Below are 23,449 nucleotides of genomic sequence, written 5' to 3' on the forward strand. Positions count from 1 at the left end.
GATTTTTTAAAAGGTGTTTCAATGAGTTATTCTAGATGTTTTATTTTGCTGCTCACACACTAGCAGTGTTAACCAGAACAGTGATAAAGAACAAAAAGAAACATGAACTAATGCTATGAGAAATATTAACTCCTACAAAATAAAAAATATGCGATGTTCAGCATATGACTGTTTATATTGAGGACTAAAGCTAACATTGCCCCAGTACTTCTGGTCTGGGGTTCTTTTGATAATGTTTGAACACTTACATTTGTCAGTATGTTTGGAGATTTTTTTTTTTTTTTTGGCTTCCATCAATGTTTGCATTGATGTTGTATACCCATAAAATTAAAATCCCATTTAATTTGGAGTGTGTGTGTGTTACAGTAATGTGCATAGCTGATAGATCAGATTTGTTGCTATTTATTGTTAAAATGTCAGCAATATCTTTGATGATGGGCAAGACAAAATACAGCCCTTACTGTACAGAATTTAGGGTCTAAACAGGCAGAAGTACACTAGGGAGGATACTTAATAAAGTTCCAGAAAATTTACATTAATACTATTTGGCATCACTTTTCAGTTGAAATCATTTAGAATGGTTTGCTGGGGGGGGTTGTTTGTTTGTTTTTTAAATGTAGGAAAGATGGGAGAAATGGGTCTTAGGGGAAAAAATGTGAGTGAGGAGAGGGTTTTCTGGATTGGAATGTGGATAAGAATGAATTTCTATCCTGGCAGTATGCCTGTTCAAATACCTAGCTTTGTGCTACCAGTACACTGTAATGTTTAGGTCAAATTTTCTAGAGAATACACTGAAGGAGTGTTTTAGACCGTATACTGTAAACAGGTGCTCTAAAGCATAGAAAAATGATTGTGGAGCTCTCAGATAATAGGCAAAGCCTGCAAGACTTGTAGAAGAAAACAAGGTGAATCCATATATTGCAAGATCATATTGTTCTGAGAGAAAAAAAAAAATCTTAGGAAAGCAATTTCATCAGCATTCATAGCACCAGGCAGAGGCACAGTTCCTGTGAAGCCTGCTCCAGAAATGACATCGTTCATCCACAGTGACATACTAGGCCACTCAGACTGGCGCACAAATACCGAGCAGCTGCCCTACACAACTCCTGTTGCATATTTCCAGCAAAATAAAGATTCTAGTCAGATATATGAATGGTTATTCACCCATCTACAAAAAGAAATTTGGTGTGCTAGGCAGCAAACAGCAAGCATCATACATTCACTGATGGGCAATGCTATGATGGGGAAACCACAGGGAATTGTGTTGATAGGAAATGTGCAAAGATTGGGCTTCTGTTCGGTTAAACCCTTTGGTTCCAACAATGACATTGACAAAGCTCACTTCCTCTGTGCAGCTCCAGATGTCCCTAAAGAACTTTTTTTTTTTTTTTTTGCACACCAATCTTTCTTTCACATAAACAAAGAACTTCCACTGACACACCAAAGGCAATCTTTGAACTGCTGGAGGTCTGAGAGGAAGGGGACTCAAGCAGTATAGCACTGCTCTGCCTTCCCTCTCCTGGGTGCCAGGTGCCCTTGAAAGATTATTTTGGGGTAAAACGTTGTGACCATTGCATTCCTGCAGCTGGCTGTTGGGCACTGGGATATGGTAGGCAGATACTCATACTTTACACCAGTTTTAAAGTTTCTCTTATTTACATTTTGAACCTAAAAGGGCTGCTGTTAAGGAATAGAGGAATATAGAGGCATCTTTGATCCCCTGCCTAGACTGAGTGAATTAGCTAAACTGTGAATATCTCTCCTCCTGTGATCATTATTGTTCATCATTGTGACAGGCTGGATGGAGCAAACATAATAATTAATACAAGAAGGCATTGTGGTAATGGTATTGTGTTCCAGCTTTAAGTTGGTTATCCTGAGCTGCTCTTTTATTTAAGCAACTCTCGGATAATTCTGTTAATTCTTTCTTTTCTTCCATCTTGAATCAGCATTTAAAAAGAGACATGTGTCCTCTGACTGAAGTGGGTTTAGAAGGGAGATGTCTGTGTTTGTATGCATGTGCTCCTCTTTCTCTCTCTTTCAATATCCCTTTAGAGGATTGATTGTAGAGGACAACTATGTCTTAATATTTTTCTTGAAATCTCAGATAAAATTCTCTACCCAATATTATTGTATGCATATGCTACTTGTAGACCAAAATGTTAATTTCCTCAATGTAATGTTTGAAGAAATTTATCATGCTACTTTTCTTCTACACTTTCAGGAATGCATGAAGTGTTTTATTTTGGTTGAACAACCGTCATTAGCAACAGTATTTTACCTGATGTGATTTCCTTTATGAGGATACAGTAGTGCTCATTTTCATTACCAAAATCACAATTTCAGCTCTTAACCTGAAGTATCATGTATCTCTGTATTTTCCCCAATATATGGTAATGCATTCAGAAGCATGGAAGTGTGGTGTGTGAGGCAACAACTTCCCTCCCCAGTAAACTTTCCTGGAAAACGCCCTGTATGTTAGACCTGCTTTTGAAAGTCAGAATCATCAGTCAGAAATATTACAAAGAAAATATTACAAAGATATTACAAAGATTATATTACAAAGAAAATTGTCTGAAAATGTGACTGTTTCTGTAGAAAAGATAAAATTATAAATTTATCTTTATTTGGTGATTGCAGTTCATGCATAATTCAAATAAATGTAATCAAAGGTCAGTCTTGTTTGTATGCTTCTTTCGGTGTTCTTGCCCAAAACCAAGAATGTATAAAGAAATAAAAGCCCATGGATGGAAACCTGTGTACAAAGATTCCATGAAGTGCCCTGCTAAAACTTAGTGGTCAACCTCATGTTAGAAGTAGAGAGGAGATTTGCCATCCTTTGGGATGACTAGACTCCAGGATGTGACCCAGATGGGTCCCCTTGTAGGTAGGGGGTAAAACTGGAACTCGGGGATTTAACAAATCTAATAGCAGTAGCCAACACATCCAAGAAGGTATGCCCTTAGTTAGGAATTTGGGAGGCTGAGGGTTTATTAAGATAGTTTTGTTTCTCCAGAGCAGCACAAAGTGATCCATACCGGCAACAGGAGGTAGCCCTAAATGCCTGTTAAACTTCTCATATACTCTATTAAATTTACTATTCTTTTTTGCTACTGTTAAGGCCTACCTCGTCATCCTGTGTTTGCTTTGTGTGGGGGTAGCAATCTCAGTGGTATGAAAGACTGCCTTGTATCTGCCCTCTAAATTGGTGAAAGAGGCATGGAAGATTTGAGTGAATTCTTCACTGAGTCAGGCATTAAACAGGTGCCAAAGGGGTTGTGGACCCTCCATCCTTGGAGGTATTCAAGGCGCTGAGCAACCTAAATGAAATGCAGCTTCAGAGCTGTCTCTGCTTTTGCAGAGACTTGCAATAGAAACATTGATTGGTATGAATGGGATTGTATGGGTGTGGAAGCCCCAGAAGGAAGAGCAGGCAAAGGGCTATAAGAATGACTGTTGATGGCACCCAGATTAGCAGGTCATCAAGATCACAGCACACATCTACATGCAGCTTCTCAGGACACCCACATCAGGAGGCAAAGGACAGTGGGTAAATCCTGGTGACTCACAGAGGTGGGACACGGTGAAGAGGCTGCTTGCTGTCAGCTCCTAAAGACAACAAAAAGGCACATCCAGCAGCAGCACATGGTTGCCAACCAAGAAAAGAAGCCAAGAGCCAGGATGAGGACTGGATAGCTGTCATCCCTTGTCCTCCATGTCACTGCAAGGAATGTATCTCCGTGCCCGAGTGCTGGCCAGACTACCTGGTTACCCACGCCTTGGTGATTGTGAGTATGTGGGTTGGAGTGAGTGAGATCAGCACACTCCCCTCTGTAAGGGCTCCCACTGAGCATGGCTACACTGTTGAAACACAGTGTTGCAATACTGTTTTCTAGACTTTGCAGGAAGTGGGATTTGGACAAGATGACCTCCAGAGGTTCCTTCCAATCTCAATTATTCTGTGATTCCAGGACTTGACTGCAGGAATTAGTGGGGTATATTCTGTGGTCTTTGTTGCCCAGGAGGCAAAATTAGTATATTTTGATGGTCCTTTCTAGCCTTAAATCTTCATCTGTTCTGACCACCCATGTCCTCACTGGTAAGACTTAAAGATTTTGGTTTTTTTCTTTTTAAGATGGATTTGAGTCACCCAGCTATAAGAAAAAAAAAATGCAGCATTTTCAGATCATAAAAGTTATGGTTTAATACCCCCCAAAGGAATTGTTTTAATCTTCTGCTAAATAATCCTACCCTTGAAAACATAGGGAAAAATCCGTTTAGTAGGTCTTTTTGATCAGAACGCTGTAAATTCAACTCCAGGGTGCTGGGATTGAAATGTCCTCTCAGTCATTGTTAAAGTGACACTACAGTTGTATCACAAACAATGAGGATTATGTATCTACTTTAAAAAATACTGTGCTGGGAATGAATTTCTCAATTCATGGACCCCATCTTGTCATGTTCTTTCTTCACTGTGCTGAACTGACTGTATGAGGCTGGATCCACAGATAATCTTTCTCTTTCATCTCTACTGTAATGTCATATACAGAATCAAGGCATGTTACTCCAAAGCATGCATGCCTGTCAGTTCTACTGCTGTTGAGTTGTTCTTGTTGGTTTGCTTGTTTGCTTTGTTTTGCTTGATCTGCTGAGTCCTGTCTTCCACACCTTGCCCAGCCCTTATCCTTAATAGAATTTTCTGTTAAAGGAACCAAGCCATTTGTCATCTTGATGGTCTGACAACTAAGCGAGTAAATGTTGTGAATGCTTCTCTTCACCAGAACCTTACCCCCAGCCTTTTCTGGATTTTTATAGCTACCATCATGTGTGATTGAATTTAACAGTGAGAGAATTTGGTTATACAACAATATACAAACAATTTTCTCCTAAATTTTTGCTTTGGCTACTTTTCTCTGACATTTCACTCTGACTAGTTTACTGGTATCTCCAGTATTGAAAATGAATTCTAAGTTTTGTTCCTAGGTCCTCCCCTGCTTTACCATTCTCCGTTACTATTTATCGCATTCATTCTCATTAGCATGGTAGGCAACAGAAGCCATATCTCGTTTCTCCATTTCTTCTTATGCTCAGATTAGTCCCATATTCTCCTATCATTTCTTCTTGTAGAACACATATAATTTTCCTCATGCACCCATCTCTACCTATGCCTTAATATTTTGGTACTTTGATTTCTGTAACTTGTAACGTATAGCCTGTAACCTACTCCTTGTTTGTTGACTTGACACTTGCATTGCTTCCCTTCAGAAGCTATATCCAAACCTCTCATATCTTCCTTGGCCTTCTTCCTAAACCAATTAATTCTGCATCTTTGAAAGTCCCCACAAATTCATCTTGTATATCAACTCAGACTTGTTTTTATCACATTTAAGGTCCTCTTTCACTGTCTATGCTTTCTGCTGTGTTCATTCTCCATTCTGTAATTATGCCAGTCTAGAAACCATTTTTTCTAAATTTCCTCATTTGCATTTATCTCCCTGTTTTCTTCCATGCTGTCCATTCTGTGCTTACTGAGATCCATCATACTCCTGCCCTCTTTTTTCACTTATTCAAAACTCTCTTTTGTAAGGATCCCAAGAATCAGAAATAGAAATCTTGTTAAATTGTAATCTGTATTCAGTTACACTCATGCATCATCAATAACTCAATGAGATTGAGTTCAGTGTCTGTACACAAGTATAAGCAAGAGTAAGATTTACTGCAGAGTGCTTAGAAGAGGCAAAGAGCAGTTACCTTGAAGGTCCTTTTTTGTTCCATTTAGATCTAGTGCTTAATGGTGTTGTTATTAAGACATCATTGCAAGATGTCTTAAAATCTTTAAAGACAATTCTAATGCATGGTATTCAATTTCCTTTTCTGAATAGCTGAGTTAAACCGTACCAAGTTAAATGGTTACTGTTTGCTTTTGATGGTGCGTGGGATATGAAGCTCTTTCAAAACCAATGATGTAATAAACCAGTGGTTCCACCTGGTATGTTCACAGAATGTGAGACACATCTGAGATTGTAATGTCTCATTTGGACATGATACCGTCAGTGTGAGTGTATCAAATCCTTCATTCACATGATATTGTATCGGTAAGTCCTTCAGACTTGGTAGCCTGCCAGTGAGGCTGCCACAATTTGTGCATTCATAAACACTGTCACTGAGTCTTGTCTGCCCCTTTCTGCACATCCCAGTGTATTAAAACAAGTTTATCTTTTTGGGTAGGGAACAGTAACCCACACTGTTTATGAATTACTAGATGCCATCGTAATACTTTACTGATGTTGTTCCCCAGTTGGATTTAGATAATACAAAGCACAGTTCTTTACAAGATTTAATAACTTGACAATTAAATTTTTTTTCAATAACAGAGCATCAGTATATACTACAGATGAAAGCCAAGCAGAAATTAATGGTTGTTTGTGTCACAGTCTCCCAATCAATCCAATCTGTTTTTTGTCTGAGCAGGAATTATATATTTAGGAATCGAATACATGAGGCAGTAATAAGTTTTAGAAACCCCAGGAAGAATTTTGTCCTATGAAACAAAAACCAAGACAAAAGCCGATGTGATTTGTTCACATTATATTTGCTAGCACTGCACTTCTTTCAGCTGAATCACTCTTGATTTACACAAGAGTATCTGGTTTACAGTATCTCTGTTTCTAATGAATTAGCAATATGCCCTATTGCCATTTTACTAATCAAAAGGCTTATAACCACTCTGGCCTTTTACACAGAGTCGTAAGAATACCTTTATTGCTGTACTATGCCATAAACTGCATCATTTAAAATGCTGTACAGAGCTGTATATGCAGTTGAGTGGGATCGCTGAAAGCTAGAATTTTGGGCATAGATGGCATGATAGTTTCTTTTTGCTGTAGAGAAGGAGCACTTAATTAACAAGGAAAAAATTTCACTTGGACTGGCTGAAATAAATCAGAAAATTCACTCTGAATAACTGGGCCAAAAGAATTTCACTTAGGGATAGGCATATTCTGACAGTCCTTTCCCAGATACTCTCTCATTTGATCCAGTGCAAATAGCTTTCATATATCTGAATACCTGCACTGTATGTGATCCAAGAAAGCAGTTTTGTCCTTAGAGGTCAATCTTAGGTGTTTGTCTAGAAGGTTTCTGTTTGTCTAAAGACATAATTTAGCATTCTGAACTAATCTGTAATCTGGAAACTTCCATCTGGGTTCCACCCTTACAGTGGATAATTCTTTAAAAAATAACCTTGTTAAAGAAAAGAATTGTTCCTGTAAAAGCATTCCTATAAAGGGCTCTGTTTGGTCGTCTGTGTCTTGATCTGGTATACAAAGCTGTGATCATTGCTGTGTGATGCATGGTTGCCTTTTTGCATTGGTCACTTGGTCTGGTGAATCCACATAACATAAACTTAACTAGCTTTGCACCCGCTTCTCCCTCAATTCACCTTCGTCTTATGATAAATGCATATAACAGTAGTCTGTAAAGGCCCTTCAGAAATAGGACTCTATCAGGAGTAAAATCATGAAAGTTAAAGTTTCTCAAAGCTGTAGTTTCACTACAAGCCATGTTACTTCAAACACCCAACATGTTAATGGACCTGACAACTTTAAAAGGCATCCATATGGAGGAATACAGCCAGATAATGATGTCAATAGCAACATTTGCATAAAGTTTTGAGTAAGTGGAGATGAAAGTCTCCATTTTCTGTGGTTACTGATCCTCTGAGTTACCTAGTTCAAATTGAGAGGTGTCTGAGTTTGGAAACTTGGAGAATGAAAGGTAAAACTTTTACTGTCTTCTAGGATATCTCCTATCACATTTCAAAATGCAGTGTTCTGTAGCTTAATACTGTATAGTGACTGGTTACAGATAGGCAGGGTATACTGGCAAGGTTGTAGAACTTAAGGGTATAAGCACAGGATGATGTAGTGGGAAATTGTAGGTAAGTTTGACTGAATCTCCGGAGAACCAGGTTAAATTAGCTCATGCAGAACTATGTGTTGTCACAGATAGATTGCTTCCAGTACCTGACCTGGCTCAGTTATCTCTAAACTGCAGTGCAGTTTAAAGTGTAGATGTACCTTCTATTGCAAAATACATCCACCACAATTAATAGGAAGTGTCCTCCAGGGTACACTTTCTGAGGGTGCGTGTCTGAGAGTGCCCTCCAGAAAGAAAAAGAAAAAATGTGAGCTCAAAAGTCCTCAAGGAACACTGTAATCATTTGAGTCTGCAGAAGATGCTGGAACTAATTTTATGCAATTTCACTGAGAGCTCCTTCTGTCAAGAAGCCAAGCCCAAGGAAAACAGTGTATTTTAACTTGCTGCAAATACGGCCTGTCTTTGCAGAGATTTGAGGAAGTCATAGATTCACAGCAGATGCTATGCTGCCTTTGCACTGATTTGTAACCTTATAAACCATGGTCTAGTAGGCTAACAAACAGCAGTATGCCATATTGGTGCTTCAAATATGGAGCTTTCCATGGAAAAGTAATAGCATAAATAAAAACCAATGCTTCTCAGCTTCTAAATACATCTTACATTTCTCTGTCCTTTCTTCTAAATCTTCCCTTCTTTGCCAATTGTGTGCATTCAGCATATTGGAAATGAGGCCGTTATGAAATATATCATCCTGTAATGTCTACTAAATAAGTTTGCTTACTAACTCATCTTTTTCATATCCCTCTTTGGAAGAAGAGGCATGTGGAGTATTCACAAGCTTCCCATTCACCTGCTTAAGTAAAATGAGAACAGAAGAGATTCATTAAGAAATTATTTTAAAGAAAATTTGTCATGTAAAATATCAGATATTTTCAGATGCTCTTGGTTATGTTTCAGTTCTATCAAAGTTTCTTTTCTTAATTAGGAGAAAGCAAGAAACGTTTTTCATTTCCTGCTTTGTTCCATAATGCTCAGACAAGCTTCTCATTTGTGATACTGTACCAGAAAAACCGATATCCTTGGAACACTCAGTGAAAGCTGCTATGTTGCTGTTGGGATTTATATTAAGTGAAATCCAGAATTGGATAGTGTTCTGATTTTTAGTTTTCCTAGCCTTCTAAGATATGTAACAAAGCAGTCAAAGTAAAATCCCAGTTCATTGTAACCAGTTAAGAAAATACCGATATCTGGTCTCAGTTATTAATTTACATTAAGCCAGGTAAACAGGCAAGTGTAAGGACCCTCTAAGGACTGTATTGCTTTTTAAACCTTTAGAATTCCATTTTATATTCTCTCTGTTTTCTTTCTAGTTAGTTTAGTAGGCAAGCTGTGTTTCTGAATATGTCAGAATATTTTAGAAATTTCTGAAGCAATGCTTTCCCTTACTGGATTTTGTATTTTAAATATGCTCAAACATAAACACTTCAAACGTTTTGAATTAGCTTAACATTTCAACTGTTAGAGTTACAAATGATGTCAAAATACTGTAGCTCTGCTAAAAGCAAAGACAGTTATATACTTGTCGTCGAGTTTGTGAGACTTTATTGGTGTAACTTTTTCAGAAGATGAAAAATTTGGAGAGTCAAGGTTGTCCTCTTGCCCCAAAGCAGAAGCAGGCAACTTTTGATGAAACACGTTTTCCAGTATGTTCCTATCAGAAACACATGTGAGGGAGACGCACTGTATTTTTAGCTGAGTTTCGATATGTTACATGTGCTATGGATAAATCCTCAGGTGCGCTGAATTGCCTGCTTATTTCTGCTGCTCTTATCCCATCTGCAGGGCATTCCAGGCCTGAATATGCTCCCAGAAGTAGTAGCAGTAGCCTCAGGGCAACCGCTAGTGACCATGATGCCTTCAGAAATACCCAGAGTGTATCATGCTTCATCTTATTTTCAGTAGATTCCTTTGTACTTTAAGATCTAGGATGGGATGACCTTATATAAAGTAAAGCCGATTTTTCTTTTGCCTGTTGAGGAAGTGGACTGACAATTTGACCCAAAGTCTGAGGACTAGTAAGAGCTTAGCTCTTCAGAGGTAATTCTCAAGGAGACATTGGATCTACTAATGGAGAGGATTTCCTTTGGGAAGGGAATTATACCAAACTGGTTCCTTACAGACTGTAATCTCTATATTATTACTGTATATACAGTTTCAAAACATGACGATTCTGTCCCTCTCTGGAAATCTTCTATCAAGTAGCGCTAAATCTCTTTCAGTGGAAGTTCATGATGGGTAAAATATACCACACTTCACTGCTAAACAACATGTTAAAACCAGAGCAATTCATAATAATCTCCTTGAAGTTTAAGTCCTTTATAAGCCTTCATCTGAGTTAAGCAAATCTCACCAGCAGAATACTCCAGCAATTCTGAGACTAGTAGTGTAGCACTTAATGGATCTCTGACAATCCCGGAGTCATTTACAGCAGTTAGGAAGGTATATCCAGACTAACACTTTAAGCCACTGTTATTTAAGAGGATTCTGTATTCCTTAGTGACATAAAATAATAGCAATAAATTTTCTTGTGCTTTTGGCAGAGTGCAGCTGTGCATATTGCTTGACACAAATTAATTCAACCATTTCATCCTTTATTTAAATATCTGCAAATTTATCTCATGTACCTTTGTCTAGAATTATCTGTGTGCCTGCAGTAACTTTTCTTTGTAGTTTTGTAGTTTGTTTGCAAGCAGTTACCATGCAACTGTGAAGCCCTGCTAAACGAAGCGGAGTTGCTGTGATGCTTCTTATAATCCCATTTTCAGAAGAAACACTCAGATAAAAATATGTAAGTAATTATTAACAGATATTTTCTTCTATATTCACCTTTACTGTAGAGGTCATGGTTTGTCGTGAGCTTAGAATTTGTATAAAAACATAACAAGACTTTTTTCTTTTCATTATTTAAGGGAACTTTCATTACCAAAGAAAAATACTTTTGAAAATCAGTTGATAATATGGCTCTTTGGTGCAGCCTAATACCAGCAGGTGCCTGATAAAATACGCAGTTAAAAACAAATTTTCTAGTCTTCTAGTATTAGTTTTCCTGTGTGTAAATCAGGCCAAGTGGATCTTTTCCCGTTAAGTGCAAACATTTTGTCAGAGGGCTACACAAGTCAAAGCTAATGTCTCCTAATTGACACTAGTCTGTTGGGATCATTCAGTTCCCAAGATGCAGTTGAAGGCATACCACTTAGCTTCACCGCATGTCAACAAGATCTACTAGTATTATATTTTCAAAGCATCGTTTTTTATGTATTCACTGTCTTTTAAATATATTGATAGTGACATTTTGCTTTGTTACATCATTGTGATTCTAGTTATATATAATAAGGTCAAAGGAGAAGTGAGTATAGGCCTTAATTTCATATACCAAATATTTCTATACTACAAAAATAAAGTATTTTTTATCCCAGCAACAGATATTTTTAAATATGTATTTTTAGTGAATAAAAATGTTGTTCTCATATTTTAGTAAATCCAGATTGCTGTATTGTTTCCTGAGACCCCTCCCTTCTCCTCCGAAACTATTTGGGACTATCTGTAACATCAGCTAGATTAGCTTTTGGCTGGCAGCTTTTCAAAAAGGGTGTGCTGGTGAAAGACCAGGCCTGGAAAAGTTGTTTTATAAATGGAAATCTATATTGATGTTGGATTATTTTGTCACATGTGGTTTGCAAATGTTCTGTGACTGAAGTAACCACAGTTGTTTCACTATTTTCCTTTCAGCACATGATAGCCACACAAATTCTGAGCAGCAGTTAAAGAGAAAACCCTACTACCAACTATAGGCAAACTATATGTAAACTTCGTGATTCAGTATCAGTACTGCCCTGTATAATCCCCCACCCTTTTTATATTGATTGTACTAACCTATTTAGACAATACAGGAAAATATTTGTATATAGTCATATCCTCAGAAAAGTCTGAAACAGAATGAACCAAGTGAAACATACTTAAGTGTTAGACAGGTTGCTCTTAACAGCAACAGAAAAAGAAAGAAGTACAGCTTCCTTTCTATTCGGTTCTTGGATTATTTTCAGCTCCATTAAGACAAAGCTAATGCTGCACCTGCTCTCTATTTAAATTATATTTTGAAGGTTAATTGGAACTTATTGTAATGCATAAGGTGGTTCCCCCTATGTGAAGAGGTACTTCGCACTGAATGATGTAACCAAGGTTAATTTTCTGTTATTTTGTCTCACCTGGCCCCTCCCAAATTATATAAAACAGAAAATGTGTTCTAAGAAAAATATTTCTGCCATGTTTTGGGTATCTGCCATTTTGTATGTCACTTTCAGTGCAACAATTTTTTTTTTTCCCTAAGTCATGTGCTTGTATTTTTTGGATTCATTTTAATTTCTTATATTCCAACATACAATAGCAAGCAAAGCAAGGAGGCAAACTTCCACAGTGTTATCTTCAGACATTCTGAAACCTAATACAAAATCTAACTGGCTGTTAATAATGCCAAGTTTAAAGATAAATGGTAGGCATATCTGTAGGTCGTATAATTAAACATTTATGTTTGTAATAAGAAATAGTGGGAAGTTTTTTATTTATTTATCATTATATATCTTTTCAAGTCATATTCTAGAATCAATGTCCTACAGTCTGTTCAATTATTCTCAGAAGAGCTTCTAAAGGACACAAAATCTACAGTAGAGAAACAGAACTCCATCTTATCTGAGGAAGCCACCAAAAAAAAATCCCTACTACCAAAGAAGAGAATGTTTAACCTTTCTCTAAAATAATCACAGAATCACAGAATGGTTGAGGTTGGAAGGGACCTCTGGAGATCATTTAGTCCAACCCCCCTGCTCCAAGCAGGGTCACCTAGAGCACGTTGACCAGGATTGCATCCAGGCAGATTTTGAATATCTCCAGAGAAGGAGACTCCACAACCTCTCTGGGCAACCTGTGCCAGTGCTCTGTCACCCTCACTGTGAAAAAGTTTTTCCTCATGTTCAGATGGAATTGTCTGTGTTTCAGTTTGTGCCCATTTCCTCGCGTCCTGTCGCTGGGCACCACTGAAAAGAGTCTGGTCCCATCCTCTCGACACCCTCCCTTCACATACTTGTACACGTTGATAAGATCTCCTCTCAGCCTTCTCTTCTCCAGGCTGAACAGGCCCAGCTCTCTCAGCCTTTCCTCATAAGAGAGATGCTCCAGTCCCCTAATCATCTTTGTAGCCCTTCGCTGGACTTGCTCCAGTAGTGCCACATCCCTCTTGTACTGGGGAGCCCAGAACTGGACGCAGTACTCCAGATGTGGCCTCAGCAGGGCTGAGTAGAGGGGGAGAATCACCTCCCTCCACCTGCTGGCAACACTCTTCCTGATGCACCCCAGGAGACCATTGGCCTTCTTGGCCACAAGGGCACATTGCTGCCTCATGGTTAACTTGGTGTCCACCAGCACTCCCAGGTCCTTCTCTGCAGAGCTGCTTTCCAGCAGGTCAACCCCCAACCTGTACTGGTGCATGGGGTTATTCCTCCCCAGGTGCAGGACCCTGCACTTGCCTTTGTTGAACTTCGTGAGGTTCCTCTCTGCCCACCTCTCCAGCCTGTCCAGGTCTCTCTGAATGGCAGCACAGCCCTCTGGTGTATCAGCCACTCCTCCCAGTTTTGTATCGTCAGCAAACTTGCTGAGGGTGCCCTCTGTGCCTTCATCCAGGTCATTGATGAAGAAGTTGAACAAGACTGGACCCAGTACTGACCCCTGGGGGACACCGCTAGCTACAGGCCTCCAACTAGACTCTGCATAATGATAATAATGATATTAAGGCCATGATTTTTGTTGTGAAATATATTCATATTGGAGTGGATCATTTCTCTTGGTTTCAGAGTCATAAAGGAAAAGCCATTGGCTGTAAGGAAAGAGTATAGGAGAAAATACTAAAAAAGCCCAAACAAGCAGGTTGGGAATCAAGTAAAAATTATTTTAAAAGGAACGAATTATGTTTAAATAGTGTATTTCCAAAATTAAATTTATTATCATTTAAATACAAATTTCAAGCCATCTCTTTTTACTTAGTGATTTAGTGTAATTAATAGTCTGTTTAAATCAAGGCAGCTATTAAGAGATCAGCTCCTTTGTCCTTTATTAGTTTTATTCTTAAAACAGCCACAAAACAACCCACAACTGTATGTCACATTAAGTAGTCATTCAGTGTATTGCTATATCAGTTGTTCATGAATTATATATGAGAAAAAAAATCCTTCTCAGGAGATATTGAAGGAGATTTTGCTTGTGTCTACAAGCCTAACTGATGAAGCACTTTTTCTACATCATAGTCAGTTTTAAGATTCATAACAGTAATGTAGTAGCCTCTAGCTAGAATGAAAGTCATTCAGGATAGTGTTGTTTCAATAAGGATTTCACCAATATTTGTACCATTTTCCACTACTAGCTAACACGTAACATGAGGTATTGGGATAACAAAAAAAGTATTGCAATTTATATTGTTAAGAGGAAATGCAGTCTGGTGATACTGAATATGAACTTGCAAAAGATGTAGAAAGTACCCTAACAGCCAGTTTGACAATACTGAATAAAGTCAACCATGTTAGACAAATATATGGAAAATGTCTTCCCTGCTTATTTACCAGAGATAAAAAAGCATCAACTATTGATTTTTTTTAAACTGCACAATACTATTGTATGAGAACTCATACTAAATGATCAGAGACTTCAAAATATGCTTCAACATATGCTTCAAATATAAAAAAAACTACAATTTTCTGCATTTTTTTATTTTTGTGTTTTTATACTATTGTAGAGGATTGGGAGAGATCAGTCAAGGACTCTGGTGCTAAATATTAAAATAATAACTTCTGATAAAAATAATTGTACTCAATATTAGTTACTCGTGAAACAGTCTACAATGCATAAATATTTGTTGCATATGTTGTGGATTTTCTCTCCTGTGCATAGCATTTCCTGGGCTTTCTTTGAGAAATAACCTCATTGCCTAGCCCATTAAACACTACATTTGTATGAAAAGAATGCACTGAGGCGTTTTTCAGAGCAGCTTATATAGCTAACCATAAACCAAGCACGGATCAGTATGCCACATGCTGTAACTCTTGTGCAAAGTCACATGTTGATTAGAGTTGACAGGGAAATGCCCATTGTTAAAAGCCATCCAGTGGGAGCAGAAATGTGGCACAAAAGGGGTTGAACGTATGATAGCTGCCGGCCCTTTGAATGTAGTCTATACAAATGTCAGATTAGTAAAGCTGTTTGGGTTCGTTCGTTCGTTCGTTCTTTCTTTCTTTCTTTCTTTTCTTGCATTGTGCTTAGCACAAGCCAGAAAAATCTAGTGAGATGGTCATTTCCTGCTGAGTCAGAATGCAGCAAAGCTGTTTGAATGCAGTGGTCCACAGGAGACTGTTGTGTTTTCTGGTCTATGCTGGAGAAGAGACTGCAGTTTGTTTGGAGAACTAGAAGTGATTAAAGAGCTTCTATGAGATTTCTGAAGGGAAGTATTTTGATATGTTTTTAAAACCCTTCTTTCGAAGCATGGTTTATCTCCTTAACTGCTTTGCTGGGTTTTTTTGTGTGAATTTCTAACACTTGTAAATATGTGGTCGCTAGAAGAGATAGCACCTCAGAATGCTTAGGTGTATTTAGCAGATAATATTGAAAGAGCTTTAAAATTAACAACAGATCTGTAAAGATAACTCTGGATTATTTTACAGAAATAATTTTAGTAAATGGGATTTCCCCAATATATTTCTCTAAACAGAAAACGTAACATATGGGTATTTCCAACCAAACCAGAGAAATTGGACAACTTCCTCTCTTTCTGAGAAAACAGGCTGAAGGGTCTCCCAGCTGGTATATTTGCTCTACTAATTTTGTTCCCTCCTTTCCACCAGTTTTTGCCTGTGTGGAGAATAGGCATTTCTTGTCTTCCCTGTGAGTGAACCTTTGCAAGAGGTTCTTCTTCTTGGAAAGTAAGTTTTGCTGTATTTATTTATCTCTGTTTATTTTCTCCTCCTCCTATTCTCTAAATACACTTAGCTTGCATTTAGAGGAAAGTCTTTGAAAACCTTTGAAAATATCGCATATTGTGTAGCTCCATGGAGATATTTTATGCAAGTTAATTACTGACCTCATGTATTCATTTGTGAATATTTCACATACCACCTAAAATTCAATTCACAGAAAAAAATGTGTGAGATGAGTAGTAAAAGGATGGCTTGATAATCCTGGCAAGGATGATCTTCTATTAGTGAGCAGAAGAACAGATTTCCCATCTGCTTTGCCCTCTCAGCGTGACTGAGGTGTGGTATCAAGAGAGTTTCATCTGCAACTAACAGTTTCTAGCTTCTCATATGCATAATTTGTGTATGCAGTAGTTGATAGATGAGTGTAAAGAGTGGCCATAACATGCCACAAGCCATTCACCTTTCATTCTGTGACTGGGATGAAAGCCTGCAGTCTGCAGTCTGCAACCCAGCAGCGATAGTAGCAAGCTGATCGAGCAACCATTGCCTGTTCAGGCTTGTGCTCTGTCTGGCCATCCGTGCAAGCTTGCTGTTTTTTCAGTCCGGTTTTGTGAGTAGCCTCCTCTTGCTCTTCAAGCGAAGATACTCCATATGCTATTAAATCTGCGTAAGTCCCACTTCTGGGACTGCCCTGCAGCAGTCAGCTGGAGACTGCTGTCTTTTTCTGTCATCCAGTCAGGTTACTTCTCCATCGTCAGCTTTACTCCCTTTTTAGCAAAAGGGTCTGAGTCAGGCAGAGGAAACAGTAAGGTACAGGACAGCACGGGGATGGGGAAGAGAGGAAGTCCAACCTCAAGCAGCATTACGAATGCTAGGTGAACAGGAGTGGTGGATTCACTGCTGCAGTCCTTGCTTCAACAGAGCTCTTATTTATAAAAGACAAGTGGTTGTCAGACAACAGCAGATGTGTTTGTTCCTGGATAAACTGTGATGGATGCTGTTGTCATTGAACATGTCTAGTTTGTTTATATTTTGTTCTGAAAGCCGCTTTGCACTATGTAATAGCCACAGGAATGAAAAGTTCTGCAGTCAGATTGTGTTGATCATGGCAAATACATTCTGTGGAAGACAATAGCAGAAAGTAGCTAGGCTTTCTTCTAAAATGTATTTGTATATTAAATGAAAGAATAATTATCGTGGAAAGATGTTTCGCTATGTAAGTAACAGTCAGCCTGATTCCTCATTCAATAAGAGACAAAGCTCCTCAGACAGATCACATAAAGTGGGCTAAGAATACAGAAACATAGAATTGTAGGATAATTAGGATTGGAAGGGATCTCTGGAGGTTCTATTCCCTTGCTCAAAGCAAGGCCAAATTCCAGCTTAGAGCAATTTGCCCAGGGTTGTATCTGGTCAAGTTTTCCATAGCACCAAGATCGGGGATTTCATGACCTCCCTGGGCACCTGTTCCAGCATTTGACCATCTTGTGAATTTTTTTTTTCATAATATAAAATTGGAATCTCCCTTCTTGCAACTTATGTCTGTTGGTATCAAAGAAGCAGGGGATACACCTCTATCTGAAAATAAATAAGCTCAAGTGGAAAACTGAACATAAGGAGTATAGTTTGTAGTCCTGACAAATATCAGAACTTTAAAAAAATTAAACCCAGTGCTTTAAAAATAGATCATGGGACCTCGATTTAATCTCAAATCAATAGGAATTTTGTAGATAAATTCAAAGAGGCTAGACCAATATTATGATTTGCACTCAGGAGTTTATACTTGACTGTCCTCTGGATGTCAAGGCCAGAGAGAGTCAATGAAAGTTGCAGCCAAGTATTAATAAAAGTCCCAACATTAATGGGGTATTTGAACATGTGATAGGGAAACACCTTCACATGATATCACGTGACAAAGTGTCTGGAAGAGAAGAGGAAGACAAAACATGAACACACCAGCATGCTCCCTCTTCCTGAGTAATATTGCAACTTCTCTAGCTTTCAATGCACAGCAGGCGGAAGTATGCGAATCGCCACCTTTTTGCTGGGGGACCAGAATTCAGAGGGACAGCTGTTAATCTGTTCCCTATTCTAATTCCTTACTCTGCCTGCTTCCAGTAAATACCCACCTGGGAGATAAATGCAAAAGTCAGAAAACCTTAGACAATAGAGTAGAAGTTTGCTGACAGAGCAGATGGCCATATTTGAGAGATAGTGCCAGTGTGAGGTTGAATTTCATTAGAAATCCATGTTTTTCCTGTATTTTTAGTAGGTCTGTGACTGGAGAATTTCTTGTGTGTATAGCAGGGCAGGATAAATTAAGTTCAAAAAGGTGTCAGTTTTCAATTCCAGGCCTGAGAGAGAAAATGGATATTGAGAAAGAAAAAAGGTAGAAAATTCCCTAAGAAATCAGGAAAGCAAAAAGACAGAAGCATCTAAAAATGCAACAGAGCTGAGAAGGTAAAGAAGAGATAAGGTAAGAATAGCATTAATAAGAATTAATGGTTAAATTTTAATTTTCACAGGAAAAAATGTAGAAATGCAGAACAGTAAGCACTAATCACACTAGAACACGTAAGGAGAAATTCAATATCTAACTTAGCCAAAGAAGAAGGCATATAATCAATGATGTTTAATACTGATGGATATATTTTGAAGAGACTATGTGAAGAGAAGCATGATGAAAGTAGCTCTTTCTTGTACATGCAGTAAAATAAGTTTGAAAATAATCTGCATAATAGCTCATGACAGAAACCAGAATAACAGGATCATTGCTTCTGGAAATTAAAGTTATAATCCCAATTTACTACTCAAGACTGCCAGAGTTGTGACTTCCTATTAGTAATGCAAAATTTAGCCACCTAAAGGGAATAGAATCACGAAAATTTTGTCAGTTTTCCTCCTATCTTTCCCCGAAAGTGCATTCAGGCAGAAATGATAAATGTGTGAGTAGAACTGTTTGGGAAGTGGTCTGCTTTTTGTGAAAACCTGGAAATATTCATTAAAAAGATAAACAACAAAACACAACGATTTTCAGTTTGGAAGGTTTCAGAGAAAGGTCACAATTTTCCATGAGAAGCAGACACATTTTCTGCAAGATGTTTGGTTAAGCAGTAATCTAGTTTTATGTCATAGGACAATGCTTGCCAGCCTTAACTGTGAAGCATTTGCATGTTAGTTATCCTAATTCACCTCAGGTATGGAAAATTAATGATACCCAGGATTTAAAAGTTCAGAGCCGTAGCTTTGTTTGTTGGCTTTGCTTTTACTTTTTCAGTGGTGCTTTTCCTTTAGCTTCTCACTTTTTCAGTGGTGCTTTGTCCTCCTGTAGGTTGACATTTCACTTTCCTAGATCCATTTTGTGCCTTCCCCATCCTTTGGTAAGTTAGCATCTTGTGACATTTATATATGCCTAAAAGTCATCTAGAAGGTGATATTTGGAATGAAATAAAAAGTGTTCTAGAATTGAATAAGGAAGCACAAAGTGTGAGCAAGGATAAGATAGATTGTAAGAGCTGTAAAAGATCTAGCTTTTGTCTCTTATAAGATGTTTAGCTTGTACATTCTGAGGACTGTGGATCAATCTTTTTGTGTTTGTGTTGCCTAACATAATGGAACATGCCACAAGTATAGTCACAATACAAATAATAAAAATAATGGTAAGGCAGAGATGGAAACTTGAAGCACTAAAGAAATAAGTTGGAAAAGGCAAAAAAAATTAAGAAAGTAGAAGGGAGAGGAGGCCCTGTTTGTTTTTTCTTTACTGTGTTGTCATCCTCTTTTATTGCTGCATTGTTTGAAGTGTTATATCTTTGTTTTAAAATCCTGGAAGTGATTTTTTAAAAATAAAGTCACTAATAGAACCTATATTGTGCAGGAAGTAAGACAGATAATAGAAAATATTTCAAGCACAGGAGGAACAAGAGGCCCATGAAAGAGACATTACAGTACCTGATGGACAGCAGGTAAAATTTCTTGACAGAAGCAACACATTGCTGAAAAGAGAGATTTTTCTGTCTTGTTGTTCTCAAAAAAGGGACAAATACCTGAATGCTAGGAGTGAATAAAAATTTCCAAAGGAAGACAAAAATTATTCTGAAAGGAATCAAACATTTACTAAAATTAATAATCAAGAAATAACAGTTTATTGAAATACAGTCACTTTTTTTCATATTCCATCTGCCTGCATTTATTGCGGGCAGAGACAGCTGGACGAGGCAGCTGGAACCAAGTGTTGACCCACATCATTCACGGTGGCAAGTGCCTTGCTCCGAATGGTGCTCTGCCAGTGAAAATGAGTTTAAAAGCCTGCAAAATGCAATGCTGCACCCACCATTTTGAGAACACAAGTGCTTGAATTTGGGAGAAGTTTGGAGAAGTAATTATTGCTTGCCAGAGTACATAGTCCTGGTTAACGTTTTGTTTTTAATACATAGAGTGTTTCCTGAACTCATGGAGATGCAGTTATGTAGTAGGGCAACACATTTGTTTAAGGGAGGCTGCTGGGTCTGAAGGCAAAAGCACTGCACAGGGCAGGAGTGCAGCAGTGCAAGCGTGTCACAGGCCTCTCTTTAGCTGAGGTGTGAAACAGCTGTAACAGCCATAAAACACTTGAAAGCCAGTACAGCAGGAAAGTACCTTTGGGAGGCACATTGGCTCTCACCTAGCATCTACACGTTAAAGGAGGCATTTGTTGCATGCTGAAGAACCTTCATTCTCTTTATTGGCTGTGATTAGCTCTGTATTCAGCAGCTAAGTGAAGGGACAGGAAAAATAAGTTGTGCCACAAGCAGTAAAATTAATAAAGCCTGATTTTTTCCAAATTTATGACATATGTCCCCACATACCTCTCTGCAATAACTCTAACCCTCTTCCATATCCACCCATAGCTATATTCCCCCCGGGATACCACCAGCTTCCTCTTACATTAGGGCTGGTTCAGAGCGGGTGCTGGCTGCCTGGCTGTGTGCACTGATTGCCCAGCTCTCTATTGCCCATCAGGAGAAACGGTGGTTGTTATAACTACCCCTCCCTCTCCTCTACCCAACTGTCAGTTTTCACTACTTTTTTAGAACCTTAACTATCTTCAGTACTGCTGCTCCTCTGCCAGTTTCTTTGAAAGTGGACAGTTGGTTCAAAAGTTATTGAGAAAGACAAAAAGCACAAATGATTAGTTCTCATCTCCTTAAAAAAAAAAAAAAAGGTCACAGATCAGTGTAGATTGCATCTTCTGCTGAGAACGTCATGGGCTGAGGGAGTCAAAGCTACTCACAAGTCTAAAACAAACGTGTGCAGTGTGAGGCGAAATTTTATCAGCATGACTGCTGTATGTACCTCATATGCCACAGAAAAACCTAGAGGTGAATAGCCTTAGAGGAGAACACCTTAGAAGTATTCTTAGCAAGGAGAGCTAAGCTTGTAAAAAGCCTCTTTGTTTTCCCTGCCACAGCTTTTTCTTTTTTTTATTTTTTTCCCCACAGAAATTCCAGATTGTCTTTTTTACATGGTTGCCTGGCTTGGAGTAAAGGACATGCAGTACAGCATCCGTAGCAGAAGCTGAAAATGGATGACTCCTACTGATGCTTTTTGACAGCTTCAGCTCCTCTTTTCCCAATTGAGATGGGTGAAATGAATATCAGGAAAAAATTCTAAAATAAGCCCAAGTGACATATTTTTCCATTGACAACTCTTGCCACAAGTCTAAAAACCATCAGAAGAAATGACCAGTCAACTACCAGAGGAGTCTGTGGAGTCCCAGAGCTCAGATGAGCTTGAGTGCAAGATCTGTTACAACCTCTATAACCTGAGACAGAGAAAACCAAAAGTGCTGGAGTGCTGTCACAGAGTATGTGCCAAATGCCTTTGCAAGATCATAGACTTTGGAGACTCTCCTCAAGGAGTCATAGTATGCCCATTTTGTAGGTTCGAAACCTGCCTGCCAGATGATGAGGTTAGTAGTCTTCCTGATGACAATAACATCCTTCTGAATTTAGCTTGTGGGGGAAAGGGGAAGAAGTGCCTGCCAGACAACCCAACAGAACTGCTGCTGACTCCCAAAAGGTTGGCGTCCCTGGTTAGTCCTTCTCACACCTCTTCCAATTGCCTGGTTATAACAATCATGGAAGTACAAAGAGAAAGTCCCCAGACCCTGAACTCAACCCCTGTGGTGGAATTTTACAGGCCTACAAGTTTTGACTCTGTTGCAACTGTAACCCACAACTGGACAGTGTGGAACTGCACATCTTTGCTCTTCCAGACTTCAATTCGGGTGCTAGTTTGGTTGCTAGGGTTGCTGTACTTTAGTTCCTTGCCTTTAGGGATTTACTTACTGGTATCTAAGAAAGTCACCCTTGGGGTTGTCTTTGTAAGCCTTGTTCCTTCGAGCCTTGTTATTCTTATGGTTTATGGCTTTTGCCAGTGTGTTTGTCATGAATTTCTAGACTGCATGTCTTCTTGATAACAAATAACAGTGACATATGAGATGTATTGCCATGTATGTAGCATAGTTGATTTAGCCTTTCTTCGTATTCTTATTTATTCTTATTACTGTCCATCCCACTAAATGGAAGCAGTGGCACTAGTTTTATGGTCCTTTTATTTCTATTTGATTTGATATTTATTGTCTTCTCTCTTTTTTTTTTTAAGCTAAACAATGGAAATAAAATTTATGTGCTGATTATAAAAGGCCAGATTGTAGAGAGGGATAAAGCAAAACTGCCAAACTTGGTGCCTGCTGCGCAGCCCTTATTCAAGTAAGTAGCTGTTTGCCTTCCACTGGCTTGCTCAAATGAGTCAAGACTGCAGGATCAGTCCCGGAAGAAATTAGTACAACAGGCACCCTCTAGGTCAAAGTACAGCATCTCTTCATCCAAAGCATCTCATGCTTTGAAGTATCTGTTGTTTCTGCTAGTGAATGAAATCACTTTCTTAATTAATATGAGACGAATAACACAAGTTACCATTGCTTTTCCCAATTCTTGTTACACCAGAAATATTTGTGGGAGACCAATGGTTATGGATTTCCTGAATCCTGGGCATGGGGAATCTAATTTTTTTTCCCCATGCTAGACACATCTTCCAAAACACTTTCCCTAAACAGGGGCCCCCATTATTTCCCGCTATGGTTGCAGCTCCCTCTGAGTTACTCCTAATAATAAGTACTTTCAGGGACTCAGCTATGCATTTACTCTCCTCTAGATGCACTTTTTTAAGTGTGCATCCACCTTGGGCTTCCCCTCACAGGTTCAGAGCTCTACAAACTTCCCCAGCTATCTTCCTTTATGTGTACCCTCCCTCTGAGCACTTCCACCTCCACGCCATAAGCCCTCCTAACAAATTGCCTGACTGATTTTGTGCACGCCTACTCTCTGGTAGCTACAGTGGAGAATTTCCCTTAAGTGACTTTAGCAATCAAGATAGATCTTTATTCCCCATCGCTAGGAAATGTACCTTTGATGACTAATACAAATTTCAGAAAAATTCTGAAATCATTAACTGTTTTTTTGGAGGAGTTTTTTTTGCTTTCTGAGTTCACAGAATGAGCGCTATAAGGAGGTACC

At 38.6% G+C, this 23,449-nt stretch overlaps 1 protein-coding gene across 1 annotated transcript; it reads left to right on the forward strand.

Annotated features, from left to right (window-relative positions):
* Window positions 1-21,559: 21,559 nt before the first annotated feature.
* RNF182 (ring finger protein 182) lies at window positions 21,560-22,429 on the forward strand. Its single transcript, XM_013940056.2, has one exon. The coding sequence runs from the start codon at window positions 21,610-21,612 to the stop codon at window positions 22,345-22,347; it is 738 nt and encodes a 245-aa protein (XP_013795510.1). The 5' UTR covers window positions 21,560-21,609; the 3' UTR covers window positions 22,348-22,429.
* Window positions 22,430-23,449: the final 1,020 nt, after the last annotated feature.

Source organism: Apteryx mantelli, chromosome 2 (assembly GCF_036417845.1).
Source record: "Apteryx mantelli isolate bAptMan1 chromosome 2, bAptMan1.hap1, whole genome shotgun sequence".
Lineage (NCBI taxonomy): Eukaryota > Metazoa > Chordata > Aves > Apterygiformes > Apterygidae > Apteryx > Apteryx mantelli.